Source organism: Crassostrea angulata, chromosome 2 (genome assembly GCF_025612915.1).
Source record: "Crassostrea angulata isolate pt1a10 chromosome 2, ASM2561291v2, whole genome shotgun sequence".
Lineage (NCBI taxonomy): Eukaryota > Metazoa > Mollusca > Bivalvia > Ostreida > Ostreidae > Magallana > Magallana angulata.
In genome coordinates this window covers 22847165-22862489 of record NC_069112.1, presented here as the reverse complement: position 1 = coordinate 22862489, position 15325 = coordinate 22847165, and the positions used below count along the sequence as shown (strand labels likewise).

The 15325-nt window shown below is 32.2% G+C and overlaps 1 protein-coding gene across 1 annotated transcript; it reads right to left on the bottom strand.

Annotated features, from left to right (window-relative positions):
- Window positions 1-3500: 3500 nt before the first annotated feature.
- On the bottom strand, window positions 3501-11166 carry LOC128172625 (collectin-12-like). Its single transcript, XM_052838398.1, has 4 exons — window positions 10462-11166; window positions 8901-8980; window positions 4521-4608; window positions 3501-4134 (listed from the first exon to the last, which is right to left on the bottom strand). The coding sequence occupies exons 1-4, from the start codon at window positions 10763-10765 to the stop codon at window positions 3869-3871; spliced, it is 738 nt and encodes a 245-aa protein (XP_052694358.1). The 5' UTR covers window positions 10766-11166; the 3' UTR covers window positions 3501-3868.
- Window positions 11167-15325: the final 4159 nt, after the last annotated feature.

The window sequence follows — 15325 nt, the reverse complement described above, 5'->3', positions numbered from 1 at the left end:
ATAGCATGGCGAGTGGAACATTATTATGTCATTGTGTGTCTTTTAAGCCTGGGTGTCTAAACTTCAGAAATGCGTACCCGAACTTGTAAGTTGAGGTCGACTATTGTAGGGTAAAAGAGATCTCTGGAAGGGTCGTAGACTCGTATTATTTTGATAAAATTAAAGTTATATCACTGTATTCAGCATCCTGTATTACTGATATTAGTTGTACCTATTTAAGGTCCAAATAACTTTACCGATATTAGCCATACCGTATCAATTTTCGTGAATAAACAATACTAAAAGAAAACCAATAATTTCAATACATATTATAGAATATTACTTTCACCTAGTTGGACCTGAAAATCAAAGGATGAATTTCATTCATAGTAATTTGTATTGCTTTTTCGTTTTCTCACTTTTTAAGGAAGACGGTAATAAAGATAGAATTTTGCATCCCAGGTTTTGATTTAACAGTTTTAATACAGTAATGTTTATTTTAACAACATAGATTGCCTACGTGTAAAAGAATAATGTCAGTATTTTGCAACCTGCTGAGGGTAATGTGAAATAAGTACAATTAGTGCATCTATATAATACAGACCAAGAAAGTTACGGTCGGTTGTTTTCCGATCGGGGCATTCATATTGCAATGACTTTGAAGCAATATAACCACACAATGAAGAAATAAGTTCGTAAAAACAACATGGGAAACGACGATTAAAAAAACATGAAAGATGGTTTATTCTTTGAAATAATTTCCAATGTTTTCGCAGTATCTTGCAGAGGTAGTGCTGTCTTACATAGCGAGCGCATTGAACACGTGTGTCGTTAATACATAGTGCACAACGCTTGCATCTTATTGTAGATCCCAGCCTCACTAAATCAAACACAGTAAGTTAGTAATAGTTAATCCAAAACAGTAACTGCGTAACATTACTGTCTTACCTTTCTAAAAAAAAACCACTCCGTTTTCCAAAGTTCATGCTGTCACTTCACAACCTCCTATTGTGTGTTAAAATTCAATGCGCATGTACGATGTTATAGCAGTTCGAAACAGGAAAACGTTCTACAATCACTGTGATCAATGGTTTTTGAAATATGTGTGCCTTTATTTGAGTCTATTTTGTTTTGTTTTTCATTGCATATTCTCTTCAAATGCAATGGTAGTCATCTTTTATCTCCTTTTTTTTTGCTGTTCAAAATGCTTCTCAGCAATTATACCCGTCCAATGTTACGTAATTGGGTGAATGAAATACCTGAAATTGAATGTAATACTCTGGGCCTTACTAGGGGTAAGAAGCTAGGAATAAAACATGCAGGGTACGGTTTCTACATCTTATTGATAAGAACAGGAAAAGAATTTATATCCAAATTAAAATTGCATTTATTTTTCTAATAGCTACTAGTAATGTTTAATTAAGGAATTTGACAACATCGATCGCTTAATTCTTCTTACCGTTCAAAGATTGAAATGGATTGAACGATTTTAAAAATTGTAATTTGTTATAGATATACTTGTTTCTTTACATTTAAAGCAATTATTAAAATCATATTCTACTACAGTTATTTCCGAGATCAAAGAGATGCCGCGGATATTATTCTCCAATATACCGCGAACGTCTTCAGTAAATTATCAGATCAGAAATACCTATTTGTCTCGCACTGATCATGGAAGTACAACTTCAAACCGTAAAAAGTTTTAAAACCATGTCAATTTCACGTGTTAGTTCCAGTCAAAACAATGTGTATTGCCTCAAAATCTTTATTTTAAAGAGATCAATGCGGCTGTTCCAAGGACCTCCCTAGCACATTTTCACTGCGTGTTTTTACATAAAATTATATAACGTGTAGTAGTAATAATCGTATTAAATTGCCCATAAAATATTAGGAATGTGACTCAAAGATATTTTATAAATAAGTGAAGGGTATTTAAATACTAAGAAAAAGTATGTCGTCTGCATGTGATTCCTTTGATCGATACACATATAAACATTACTAACAAAACCGTTGGGGTTACACGGAACAGCCGTCAAAATGACCAAGATCGTCTCTCTATAGGAGAAACGATCCGTAGAATACTGGGCTGTTAGTAGAATAGAAATAAAGTTCTTGTTTTCGTGAATGTTGCAGGATAACCTCCTCGGTCGAGAAATGTTGTTTTTATATTTCAAAACAACATTTCTCGACCTCGGAGGTTATTCTGCAACATTCACGAAAACTCGTACTTTATTTCTTAAATAATCATCTTTGGCAAATAAAGCAAAGATAATGGTCCGTTATGTTTTTCATGTTTTGTTTTTTTTTTTTTTTTGTTTTTTTTATATCCTCTGTTATAAAACACAGCAGGCCGTGCAGACAAATATTGAATACCGCCCGTTAGTGGGATATGATTATAATATGTCTGCATGGCTAAGCATGCAATGCTTTCATTGATATTGATGTTTATTTGAATGAAAAAATTGAGTATTTTCTCCTTTACGGCATTATTTACGTATGCTATTTGTCTGAGTTTAATAAAATCATCTATTATTAAGAGTGAGGATAGTGAAATTCGACCGAAGGGACAAGATTCACAAATGACCTAAGCCTCGGTACACCCTATCAAACACAGTCATTGCTTTTAGACATTATTGAAAGAATTTATAGCCTGAACTTTATATCTTAACCTGTAGGCATCTTTCATTTACTAGTTTTTTTTTTTACCTTAAAAGAGAAAATAAGGGGAAATATGCACTGACTGTAGAAATGCTTCAATGGTGATTTTATTTATGACCAAACAAATGTTGATACCGAGTCGTACCTGTAAAACAGACACAGAGCTCACGATTGTTTGTTACTTGTATGTCAACAAGGTTTGTGTCATGGTTTTGTCTATTTTGGTTGAGTATACAGGTAAAAGCTGTTTTTCAATGCTGAAAACAAGTACCATTAAAGTTTTTTATGAAATTTACTCCCGATATCGTCTCTTTACTTGCCCGCAAGTCCAAGGTCGTCCATCCGGGGTTTTTGTAGACCAGGAGCTACAGACCTGCAGTTAGATAAAGTAAGAATATTTCATAGTTTTCGATAGAATATAGTATTCATCAAACGAGTTGTCTGTGTTCTTTCCCTCAGGATTGCGCTGAATAAAATCATTTAACACCGTAAATCATCATTGTCTTTTTAGCATATGTTATACCACGTCTTTTGTTACTGTAGATTCCTAATTAAACCCGGGGAATTATTATCCGCGTAAAATCGCGAGAAGCACCCTCCGCGGAATTTAAAATCTCGCCATTATTTTCTGAGAGTTTAGAACCATAAGAAAACGAGAAAAAAAATCCATGTTTGCGATTTTATATTCCCACGATTTGATTCAAACCGAATTAAGTACTCGCATAATATAAGGAATTTACAGTAAACCTCAATCTTTTCTACAGGTATAAAACTTATAGCTGTGGGTCGCACAACAAGTTTACTTCAAGAGGTCAACAATTGTACGCAAAAAAGTGTTTCTTAAAGATTACAAAAGAAACATCTTGTTGTCAAGCATATTTAATCAATTCATGGAAAATATTTCAAACAGCATTTAATGTTTCATATAAAAAACAATACACTTTTAAACTGAATTGTTTTGTTACTTTTTTTATTTTACGTCAACCATTCGCATGAAGTTCCTTGTTCTGAGCATGTCGAACCAGCCAAGTTTTAATTGATTGGAAGTATGGAAATATTGGTCACTGGTATCGCCACATACATGTAGGAGGCTCTATGGCATGCATACAGAGCCAAACAACATTGTACAACAAATGATAAGCAATCACCTTCTGAAAAACTTGCATAAAAGTTCAAGGCATGTCGACAGTGAAATAAAATCTAAAGAAAAAGTGAGCATGAATTGAATGCATTATGGGTCTAACATGTTTTTTTCACAGATGAATGAAGTGAGATAAGAACACGGTCTATCGTTCCATTCCCCGGTTTGGAGCATGTCGATACAATCACGTGTCAAAGCATCGGTGGTATCTTTATGGAGGCTGGGTTCACGTGGATACCAGTTCGTGAAGAGAGCGCTCGCGTTTGAATAGTCCCATACGTATTTACCCTCTGTGTCAATGTCGTTCAATCCCGTCCAAGCAGAGCAACGATAGTCATTCTCACAATTCAAGTTGTCTGAAAATAGAGGATGGGTTTACTTTACAGAATTCACCACCAGTGTTATGCGAGGGGTGAAAGGTCATGGCTATTTATAGACTACACTGATTTTGTGAGGAAGAAAAGCATTATTTAAGAATTGAAGGGAAACATTAAACGCAAAGCTTTAATATTATTTATTATGTCAATACTAAGTTTAAAAGGAAAAAAAATTGTCAAAAAATAATGTTCGCCTGATTGGTACATTGTAGACCACCTAGACACTTTATTCTTAAACAAAAGTGATATCCAATAGACATTTTATTTAATATATTGCTTTCAAAGTCTGAAGAATGTTTTCAATATCAAAGATATTTTTACAACTGTTGAAATGTTCCTGCACTTTGTGTTTAAAGTTATTAAACCTGTCATCAGGAATTCAGCCGCTAGCCAAAAAGATTCATCTGTATTTTCAATTTCCACCAAGTGTGCACCCATTTTCTGGCATACCAGCTATTTTTGATAAAGAAAATAAGTTACATGTATATATAATCACAGGGCGAAAAACCATCTTTAAGCAAGTCCTTAAAGGTGGCTTAAAGGAGCTTAAAGGCTATACAACCTTTAAGCCGCCTTTAAGTCACCTTTAAGCAAATGCTTATAGGTCCTTAATGTCCAAACTTCTTTAAGCTACCTTTAAGCCACCTTTAAGCATCTTTAAGTGGCATTTACGCTCTCTTTACACTGCCTTTACACTGTCTTTAAGTGGCCTTTAAGTCAAAATTGATCAAGCTGAACGATAAAAACATTTATTAAATGCAAAGGTCTTTTATAGAGATGGGAGGGGGTCATCCGAGTGATCATATAATTTTCAAGGAAGGGGGGGGGGGGGGGGGGGTTCCAGGCGGTTTTAATCGTCGCTCCATTAAACACAGATCGCTATCATCAGCACCGCTCCGATGGACACAGATTGCCGTTATAAAATTCTTTATAATTTTTGGGGGGTTTCAAAATTAGTGTAGGGATGAGCGCAGTCTCTGTATCTTAATATGTGCATAAAACTAATTAAAGTATGTTTGTTTCCTATTATAAATTAATCGGTGAAAAATCTCTCTCTCTCTCTCTCTCTCTTTCTCTCTCTCTCTCAGTTCATCTGATTATTAAACAAAATAAAGATAATGAACCAAAAATGCATGATTTAATTTGTTAATCGATTAAGGTTTGTATTTTTTTTTTCAATTTTCATTATTTCTAACCCTAGATCTGCTAGATACATGTTAAAGATGAAAAGACTCTCAACTGCCTTTGTTATATCGGGCAGGATATTACTGCTTTGTTTGTCTAGATATAGTTTTGTTCGTTTGTGTATGTCTAATTAGAGTCTATTGTTTGTCCAACTTAAGAAAACCCCTGGAACTAACACAGAATATACAAGATATACACAACAGTTGTGTCGTGTGCCCAGGTGCATGTTTGTGTATATCTAATTAAAGTCTATTGTTTGTCCAACTTAAGAAAACCCCTGGAACTAACGGTTTATTCCCACTTAGCCAACATTCTGAAATTCTCAATTCCCACTTGGCCAACATTTTGATTTTCACACCTGAGTGATCAGGAGGCTATAGTCTGTTTTCACATGTCATGTAAGTGTATTTGTTATCAATTACCTGAGAATAGTTTATTGAAAAAAATCAAATAAAAAATAGCATTTAATTTTAGCTATAACATGCATATGACAATTAAAATAAATAATTAAATAAAAATAACCAAAGCATATTTTTTTTCAAAAATAAATCAGCAATTTTCTGCGAGATTATTACATAACACATTTTATAAGTATTAACTAATGGCAGTACTTGCATGATTAAAACATGTATGTAAATTAACAAACCGTTTATAAATTGGATGTATATATGCATAAATAAGATAGATCAGCAGTTTTTAAAGAATAGACTGGAAACATGTATTACTACATGTATGTTCTAATATAATATTATATTTAATTAAACTTTTGACATTACAATTTAACGCAAATAACACAGTTTTGTACCTCATGTACATGTGTATTTTAATGGTTTGAGAGAATAAACAAATTGAAATTGATAAGCATTATTAATTATGATTAATTTACAGAATCAAAAGCATGAAAATTATGACTTCTTATAATTGTTTTATGGACTGTTAGTTGAAAGATATAAAAAGTAAAAATGCCCGATATTCAGGTGCAGGTCAACTTGATTTTATCTTCTTAACTAATGATGTATTCATTATCATTCAATGAATCTTATAGAATGTGAAGTAGGAATATAATTAAGGGCTAAATTTACTCAAGCGTTTTATTATCTAGATTGGAAATATTCAATATAATCATAGAAACCAAAGAAATTAAGAGGACGAATGAAGTTTTTATAACTTGTGCCCAATCCCATTGCAATAAATGATGCAATAAAATATGTTCAAATCAGAACCAAAGAAAATTGAAAAAAAGAAGAATTGAAGTATGACCCATATGATTTATAGATAAAATTTCAAACGTGACTCTTATAATTACAATATTTTTCAATGCCAAGTTTAAAAGGCAGCCTTTATAATTATCTCAATAAATGATGAAAATAGACAAACCATATTATTTGTACCTTAATCAAGGGCATAAATTATAAGGGAATATATAACAGTTAATTTTTTAAAATTATATTTTCATCTGAATTAATTATATAATGTTCTAGGACAGAAGCTCAATTCATATTTTATTTCTACGAGTTTTATCTGAAAACAGACTATAGCTCACCAGTAATTAAATTCTTTTGTTCTCCACCTGCACCCCATTCCCACTTAGCCAACACAAATTTACCTGTATTTTACTTGTATTTTTTCAAAATGTTGGCTAAGTGGGAAGACACCGAACTAACACAGAATATACAAGATATACACAACAGGTGTGTCGTGTGCCCAGGTGCACGTCAGGGTTTCTAAAGGCGTTGAATCTTAGTATGTACGAGTATACGATAAGTCTAGTGAATAAAAGTTAATTTACATTTGTAATTCATTTTCAAAGTATTATTTCCTAGCTCTGGGTTTCAAATATGTTACGTCTACAAATTAACGATACATGTATGTAAGAGTAAAATCTTGAGGCTAATTAATTAATGTACCGGTGATCATAAATAGGGGTTGATTATTTAAATATATGTATAAGGGTAAATATGTCAAATATACCCGGCCTGGCACATCATACAATTGTATGTACAAGTCATTTGCAATTGCCACATGCAGTAAATACGTCACCGGTAATTGGTAATTTTGTTTGTTATAGAATTGATAGTTTAAAAATCAAGTACATACAATTACATGTAAATATTTAAACATATTGGAACGGCGCCGCAATCATGAAAACCGGGAAATTGCTGGAAATTGAACAAATACCCTAATAGTATCAATGCATTTAATAAAAGAAATGATTTCATTTTCTTTCTTACATTTTTATAGCTATAAATTAGATGAATTACGTATATCTACTCGGTTTAAATTTATTAACTAAGAAAGCCTACTATAGTGAACCTAACGGTTTCCATTTAGGTATAATATATTTTTGTTCACTGAAGACCAAGTTCCGTATTTCACTCTAAATACATGCATGCATGTAATTTATAAATTAGATATAATTGATTGTTACAAACTGAATGGTTTGTCAAAATCTTTTCAAGTAAACACATTCAATACAGTGATTCAATATCCACTGATATATAGGATATAAAAACGCTTATATATATGAAAGTTGCCGTGGCGCAGAAGATGTGTGTTATGCTAGTAATCTAAGGGTCCCGGGTTCAATTCGTTTTTTTTTTTTTGGTGTTTTTTTTTCATTTTTCTTTCTAGAACAAAAACCGTTTTAATACCTTTTCTTTCATAAAGTTAATACATTTTGTTGGAAATTAAGCACAATATTGAATTAAATTTTTTTTAATGGCTTAAAGGTGGCTTAAAGGTAGCTTAAAGGTGGCTTAAAGGTGGCTTAAAGAAGTTTGGAGATTAAGGACCTATAAGTTGTCCTTAAAGGTGGCTTAAAGGTGGCTTAAAGATAGTCTTTAAGCTGCCTTTAAGCCATCTTTACGCTTTCTTTAAGCCACCTTTAAGCAATACATATAGCTTAAAGGTAGCTTAAAGGTGGCTTAAAGATCGTCTTTAAGCTACCTTTAAACACCTTTAAGCTATCTTTAAGGAGGACTTAAAGATGGTCATTCATCCTGTGAATTTGCATTTTACATTTTGATAGTTGAATAAATTGTAAATGAAGTTTATTGTTGGGGACACTCCTTTTTTATTCAAAAACAAAATATGTTTATAAGCATTTAAAGTTCTAATTATCAAAAATATCTTTATAAACTTTTAAATTTCTAATCATCAAGTCAAAACTCATCCTTATAGATCAAAATATGAATCATTTTATAACAAGTAAATTTCATTGAAAATGTCGTAATTTATATGAAATATGAAATAGGCCATGCTGCAACTCGTGAAAATAGTTAAAAAGATGTTCACCTAAGGGAGACAGATATATCATAATCTACATCACAACTGAGTTATAAATCTCTGTATGTAGGAAATATAAGAACTGCATGAAAAAATATTATTTCTACCAACTATTAGTACCAACTGAAAGGCAATTGACTGACATGGATATGAAAAGAAACCTAATGCAAAAGATCTGCAGATAGTAATTTTAATTTTCCAAACCTTAACCTCTGCATTTGAATTCTTAACGTTACAAATAGCCTTCCTAATTGCTTAAAATATTTATACACCACCTTTGCGTCCTTCCACCCGACTTTTGCGTCTTTTCCACCATAGAAATATAGTTGACCGGCATATTCTATCCAATTGAATTCTGTAATACATAATAGTATAAACTATACTTTGTACTTTGTTTTTTTTTTCAGATTGCACCACAACCCGCTCTCCTGATTTCAATTCTTTATGCCCGAAAAATCAACGACTTAATGCGCATGTTGAATTTCGATTGCGAGATATTGTAATCATTTAACTGTAAACTAGACAACATCATAATTAAAAAAAGAAATAAAATAAACTCTAACGTATTAAAGTATTTTGAAAAATTCATACGATAAAAATTGCTTTTATGTACATTTTGAAATTGTCTAATGAATGAGGGTATAAATGGTAATAATTGTGGAACTTTTTATGATTAAATTTTAATAAGTATACCGATATATATATATATATATATATATATATATATATATATATATATATATATATATATATATATATATATATATATATATATATATATATATATGTTGCTTTAGTATCGTCTATATTAATTAAATAAAATTGTTGTGGATTTTGTTGTTGACTTGATCGACGAAAGTAAATGTTCATATCAGTGCAATATCTAATAACATATCGTATTGAGAGCATTATTGTCACATAAATAACAAATATTGCTTCCACCCAGTGTATGGATTTACCGAAGTACATAACAGAACTAAATTATGACACAAAAAACGATTAGAAACACCATCATTCATTTTAAGTTTATGAACTCGAAGCAGAGATAATTGATTTAGATTCTTTGAAAGGTAATTATGCTGCTAAACAAGTTAGTGATGTGGTTTAAGGTTGTAAATAATAATTAAAGTTTTCTGAATGATAGTAGTTCGTATTCATCGATTATTGGTCAAGAAAACATTTCTTTTTATTCAATACATCGAATATCTTTGACTTATTCATAGTTTAGGAACACTTTAACATGGAAATAAAAATGAATAAAGATGAACCCAGAATATTTATATATGTATTCATATGAATATAACTTGATATCCATGTAATTATTTTATTGTATGCACAATTAAACGGTTACGGTTTCTAAAACTTATCGATAAATTTATAAAAGAAAAAAAAAGGTTATGCAAAACTTAAAATTTTACAAATTAAATTTTAAAAATCTTATTCTTTCTTAATTCATAGATGTCGGTCGATAAATTCTGCTTACCGTTCAAATATTTAAACGAATTGAAAAAAGGGCAAAAGTGATATTTTTTCTGATTCTCTAGGTTGCTTATTGATAAGCTTTCTTTATCACAACAACCATATGGTTTAGTAATCAAATCCCGTCCAATTTTTAGAAATAAAACTCTGAAATCTATAGCTCACGCGGACAAATTTTCAGAGTAGGTTTTCTCACAAGCAGTAAATCCGCGATCTATCTTAATTCATGAACAATGCCTAGTTTCCGTTAAAGCTAGAATATAAACACACACTACATTTTAACCTTCACAAATTATACTTATTACATGCATTAAATTTTGAAATGCATCTTCGACACATTATTAAGTTACAATATACCTCTTTTAAAACGAAGCATTTTGGGAGTTGCCGGGACGATATCCTGATACGAGTAGCTTCCCTTCTTAGCATAATGAAGTCCAGTACATTGTCCATTTGTTTCACTGTAAAGAAACTCAGCGCAAAAGTCGTCCTCACAGCAAATTTCTGCACACTTGGAAAAACGCACCCCTTTCCCGTAGACCACAGCTAAGGAGTAGTCAGTCACCTCGTCCATCAGTCTAGAATACAAAACTTGTCTCTGTTGCTGACCATTGACCGCAAACAACAAAGCAACGAGAAAACAGGATGTTGTTTGCAACATTTTCTTTACCAATTGTTACATGTAGGTTTGCTTTAAATAGTTAAAATGTTTATAAAATAAGGAAAACACCTACATATTACGGACAGTTATACAAATAATCAATGCGACAAAAATGTTCTATTCTTTTCATCTTCTGAATGACTTCTTTACATCTAAAAGAATTATTAATGTTAATTACACTTAATTTAGATAAAAAAAAATGTTGACTTGTTTATAATTACGCTTCTCGTGTTTTTGTAAATGACAACTTCAGAGTTGCTTTTATCCTCCAAATCTGATAATTGTCTGAGTTTGAAATCGGTGTTTTCATCATTCACGTGGCGTTAAATCTGTTGATTAGTTGTATGCATATTAAAGACAATGTCATTATGTCAATATCCATAAATCATCGTTATGATACCTCATTATGACAGGGTGAACAAATCGTCGTGTTACTCGGGGAATACTAGTAAATAAAATATAATCTACCTCTTTGGAAAACTCGGGATTTTTCATTTCAAAGGTTTGAAAAAACCCAATGTGAACACACGATGTAGGCACATATAAAAATATTTTATCATTTTAATTTTGGTTATATCACAAAAATCATTTTTTTTTTATCAATGATTTTAACTTTGTGTATGAAAAATAAGAGTTTAAATCACTTTAGAAAAGAATCCCAATGCTCAAGCTCTGCCATTACTCCTTTTAATTTCCAAAACGTTATCCTTAGATATCTTAAGGTCCCAAATCTCCATAATTGCTCAACATATTTATACTTATCTCTCCATCCGTCCACGTGAATTTTGCCACCACAAAAATATAGGTGACTGGCATTTTCTGTCCAATTGAATTCTGTACTACATTATACAATCAAAGTATATCATTGAGGGAGTCAGCAAGATTATGTTAGTTTGAACGTTTCATTTAAAGGGGCATGGTCACGAATTTGGTCAAAAATTATTTTTCCGATTTTAATGTTTAAAATGCTTCAGTTAGGCATTCTTAATAGGCAGCCAAAATTTGAGTGTCATTTGTTGAGTTATAGGCGAGTTGCAAAGCTTACAAAACTTGCCATGTAAAAAAAGCTTGTGTTTACATTTTGAATGTTGAAGTGAAAATTACAATTTTAGACCTAAAATGAATATGTTAAACGTTAGGAACTGTTTATCTATGCCTAAAATGAATAAGAAGATAAAAAAATCACCTTGAAAAATATTTTTTTGGTATATTGAACCTATGTAAACAAAAACAAGACACGAGTCTTGTTTACTTGACACAGATTTGTGAGCCCTGTATCTTGCTAAAAACTTTCAAGACTGACTCTCAAATTTAATTTGATCATTTGAAATGCATTCCTAAAGCATTGTAAATAATTAAAACAGAAAAATAGAATTTGACCAAAATCGCGACCATGTCCCTTTAATCTTACAAAAATAAGTCCATTGAAAACGCAGGGTGACTTTTATTTGGGCTCATACGCCGTAATCGGTCTTGGCGTGTTTTTGAAAATCTATCGTCAGAGATTTCCAATAGGATACTTTGGTGCATGTAATAATTTGCATAATTATAGTAAACGCTGCATTGGCCTAGGTAAATTTTTAAGGCCATATAAACAAACACCATTTTCGGGTAAATATTTTGTTTATCGATATATATTCACAGTTCTTACTGCTTGGAAGGGTGTCATTTTTTTAATGTTTCAATCTAAGTCAATCAGTTGCCTTGAAGTTAAACAATATTGAATCTGTCTGAATTCGGATGCTTATTTTTAAACGTTATGAGCATAATGCTCTACCTAGAATCAATCGTTTTTTAGATTTTGGATCCGCACTACACATTTACTACAAGAGATGAACAACTTTACGCACGAAAAAAAAGTTTCCAATAGATTAGCACATAAACATTTCATTTATCGTTTTCTAGGTTTTGGATCTATCACGTCACAAGCATTGTCAAGTCTGTCAAGTTTGTGACTCCAACTAAAAGTATGTGTTTTCAAACACAATTTATTTTCTGGGTGAATCAAAACCTGGCAGATCCAGAGAACTGTTTGGGCGCTCAACACAGAGTTCGCGAGAATTGTGAAATATGCACATGGTGCTTTCTTTTCCCCTAGCTAACCCCTTCCCTCCTCGGAAAAATGGCTTAATAGCAGTCCCCCCCCCCAAAAAAAAAAAAAAATAATAACGGGAAAAAGGTCTTTCTTCGCTTGAACATATTAACATGTGAAATTATCGCCATCCCTGTTTGAAAACCATGCCTTGATATGTAAGTTTTTGTTGTTCTTTTGTTGTCTTTATGTAGTTATCTATCATTCAAATATTCTAAATGTATTTTTATGTCTGGCCAAAAGGCTATGGTTAATTTGTAATACCTCATTAATATTAGAGAGTCAATAATTTTTTTTTTTAATATATAATCGCTCATTTATTCACTTCACGACGCCATTTCTTTTTTCAAGTGTGCATGTGCAATAACGTCGATAGCGCGTTGTGCAATAAGATGATGTCGGTAGCGTGAGAAAACCTAACAATGACCCGATACAGCATCGCGTCTTCGCTATCGCACCATTGCAACAACGCTATCGTACCATCGCAGTAACGATTTCGTACCATAGCGTCATCACTATCACTTCGTCGTTCCATCGCAATGCGCCATCTCATCATCGTCATCCCGCTATTGCACCACCGCTTTATCGTTATAATTGCATTATCGCGTCATCGCACTATCGACCCAAACGTCGCTGATGCGTTGCTGCGATAGTGAACTTCATGGCCCGTTCCGGATTCAATAAAATCACAAGATCAAGGCATGATTTTTAAACAAGGGGGAGAAAATTCACATCTTAAGTAGGCAATTTAAGAGCTTATTCCCCTAAAATTGTGAGCTATATTAGATTTAATAAATAATTTGCTTACAGATGTCGCTATATCCCCCCCCCCCATGTTTAAAAGTGCAGAGAGAGAGAGAGAGAGAGAGAGAGAGAGAGAGAGAGAGAGAGAGAGAGAGAGAGAGAGAAGTACCAGTCTATGCAACAAAGTTTTTTTTATAACAGTTTTTGAGAAAGTTTAATTATTTGGTATATGTTATATATAGCTACGAACTGAAACTCAATCATATAAAGGTAATATTCCGACCATTAGATGCGTACTAGGGGCCAAACACATCAGAAGCAGAATTTTATGGCAAACCAAAATAATTTAATAAAAAAATAAACAAGGATTTTGTGCGCACAAATTTTTTTTTTGTTTTTAACTATTTTTTTTTATTTTGCAAATAACGTTCCTCGGATGTTGAACGGGGAAGAGGGGAAGGGGTGGGGGTTGTAAAAGGACGGGGGAGGGGGTATTCAGTCACATGATACAACAATATAAATCTTTAAAATATTCATTCGTAATTGGGGTGGTTATTATGATATGTGTTTATGGCAGTGGTCCCTTTACTCAATCTCGATACAGTTGACTTAATGACAGATTTGCAATTCTTTTTGCCGTGACCTTTTATCAGAATATAGGGCTCGTAAACTGTCTCTGTTCGTTCAAGCGACCAATTGTTATTTGTTTGTCAACTTCTGAAGTTTTTTTTTAAAGCCTGGACTTTTTTTAAGACAAAAGAAAAAGTATATGTTTTTAATGTCGAATGAGCATATATCACTGTCACTTTATTAACACTCTTTTTAACGCATAGAAATAAAGCGGTGACTATTTGTCGATTTCGTCTAATTAATCTTTTAACTCATGTAAGCCAGAGACTCCCTGCCCACTTTGCATTTAATAGCATCAGTAAAAAACAACCAGTAAATCAGGCTTGGGGTGAAATCAAATCCATGGTGTTATTGAATGAGTAATAAATTAGTACATGTACACATAGTAAAATATCACACAGTTCACGTGTACTACATTTTAAAAACCAATGAGTAAAATAAAACCATACTCCAATCACCCAAGCCTTTTCGTCTAGTTATATTTTGGATTGTGTCATTGAGTAAGATAGAAGGTAGGTTATCGATCAGTTTATTCTAAAGACATATCGGCACTTCTTAAAAATAGGAGACGGTCCCTCTTACTTTTTTACACCAACCTTTTTTTGTATTTCTGCATATTATTTTCTACAAGCAAAGCTATTCTCTTTTTTCTTCCCTTTTTCTTCCTTTTTTTATTCTTTATTATGAATTTTTTTTTTTTTTTGGTCAATGTATCTTTTGTGTGCTATTCCCTACACACTTTAGAAAATAGCAAAACTACTGTTTGATCCGTAGTGTACTTAGGTAATAAAACGTTTTTAATTTTCAATTTCCAGAGCTTAACATTGTCATGTAAATTGTAAATTTCAAATTTTCAAGGCGGTGTGAAATAAAAAATTACAAAATAATTCGTATTAAAAATGTTGTTTCTAAACTTTCTCAATGAATTCAAACTTTAAGTTGAATTGTCATATTGTAACTTTTGAATTAAACAAAGGAGTAAGTTTATTCAAAATTTAAAATAAGACGAGATATGAAGGCGGTTGGTAAGTTAAGGGTTTTGGTATTGGCCATGCTTCAAAAGAAAAAGCCCGCGAGTGCATCTACAACAAACA

What these genes read in the sequence shown, in the direction of transcription:
- LOC128172625 (XM_052838398.1), bottom strand. Translation starts at nt 10,765, where the DNA reads ATGTTGCAAACAACATCCTGTTTTCTCGTTGCTTTGTTGTTTGCGGTC. An exon ending in AATGCTTCGTTTTAAAAGAG is followed by an intron (nt 8,981 to 10,461) that starts GTATATTGTAAC and finishes TATGTATTACAG; the next exon opens with AATTCAATTGGATAGAATAT. An exon ending in GGCTGAATTCCTGATGACAG is followed by an intron (nt 4,135 to 4,520) that starts GTTTAATAACTT and finishes CTCTATTTTCAG; the next exon opens with ACAACTTGAATTGTGAGAAT.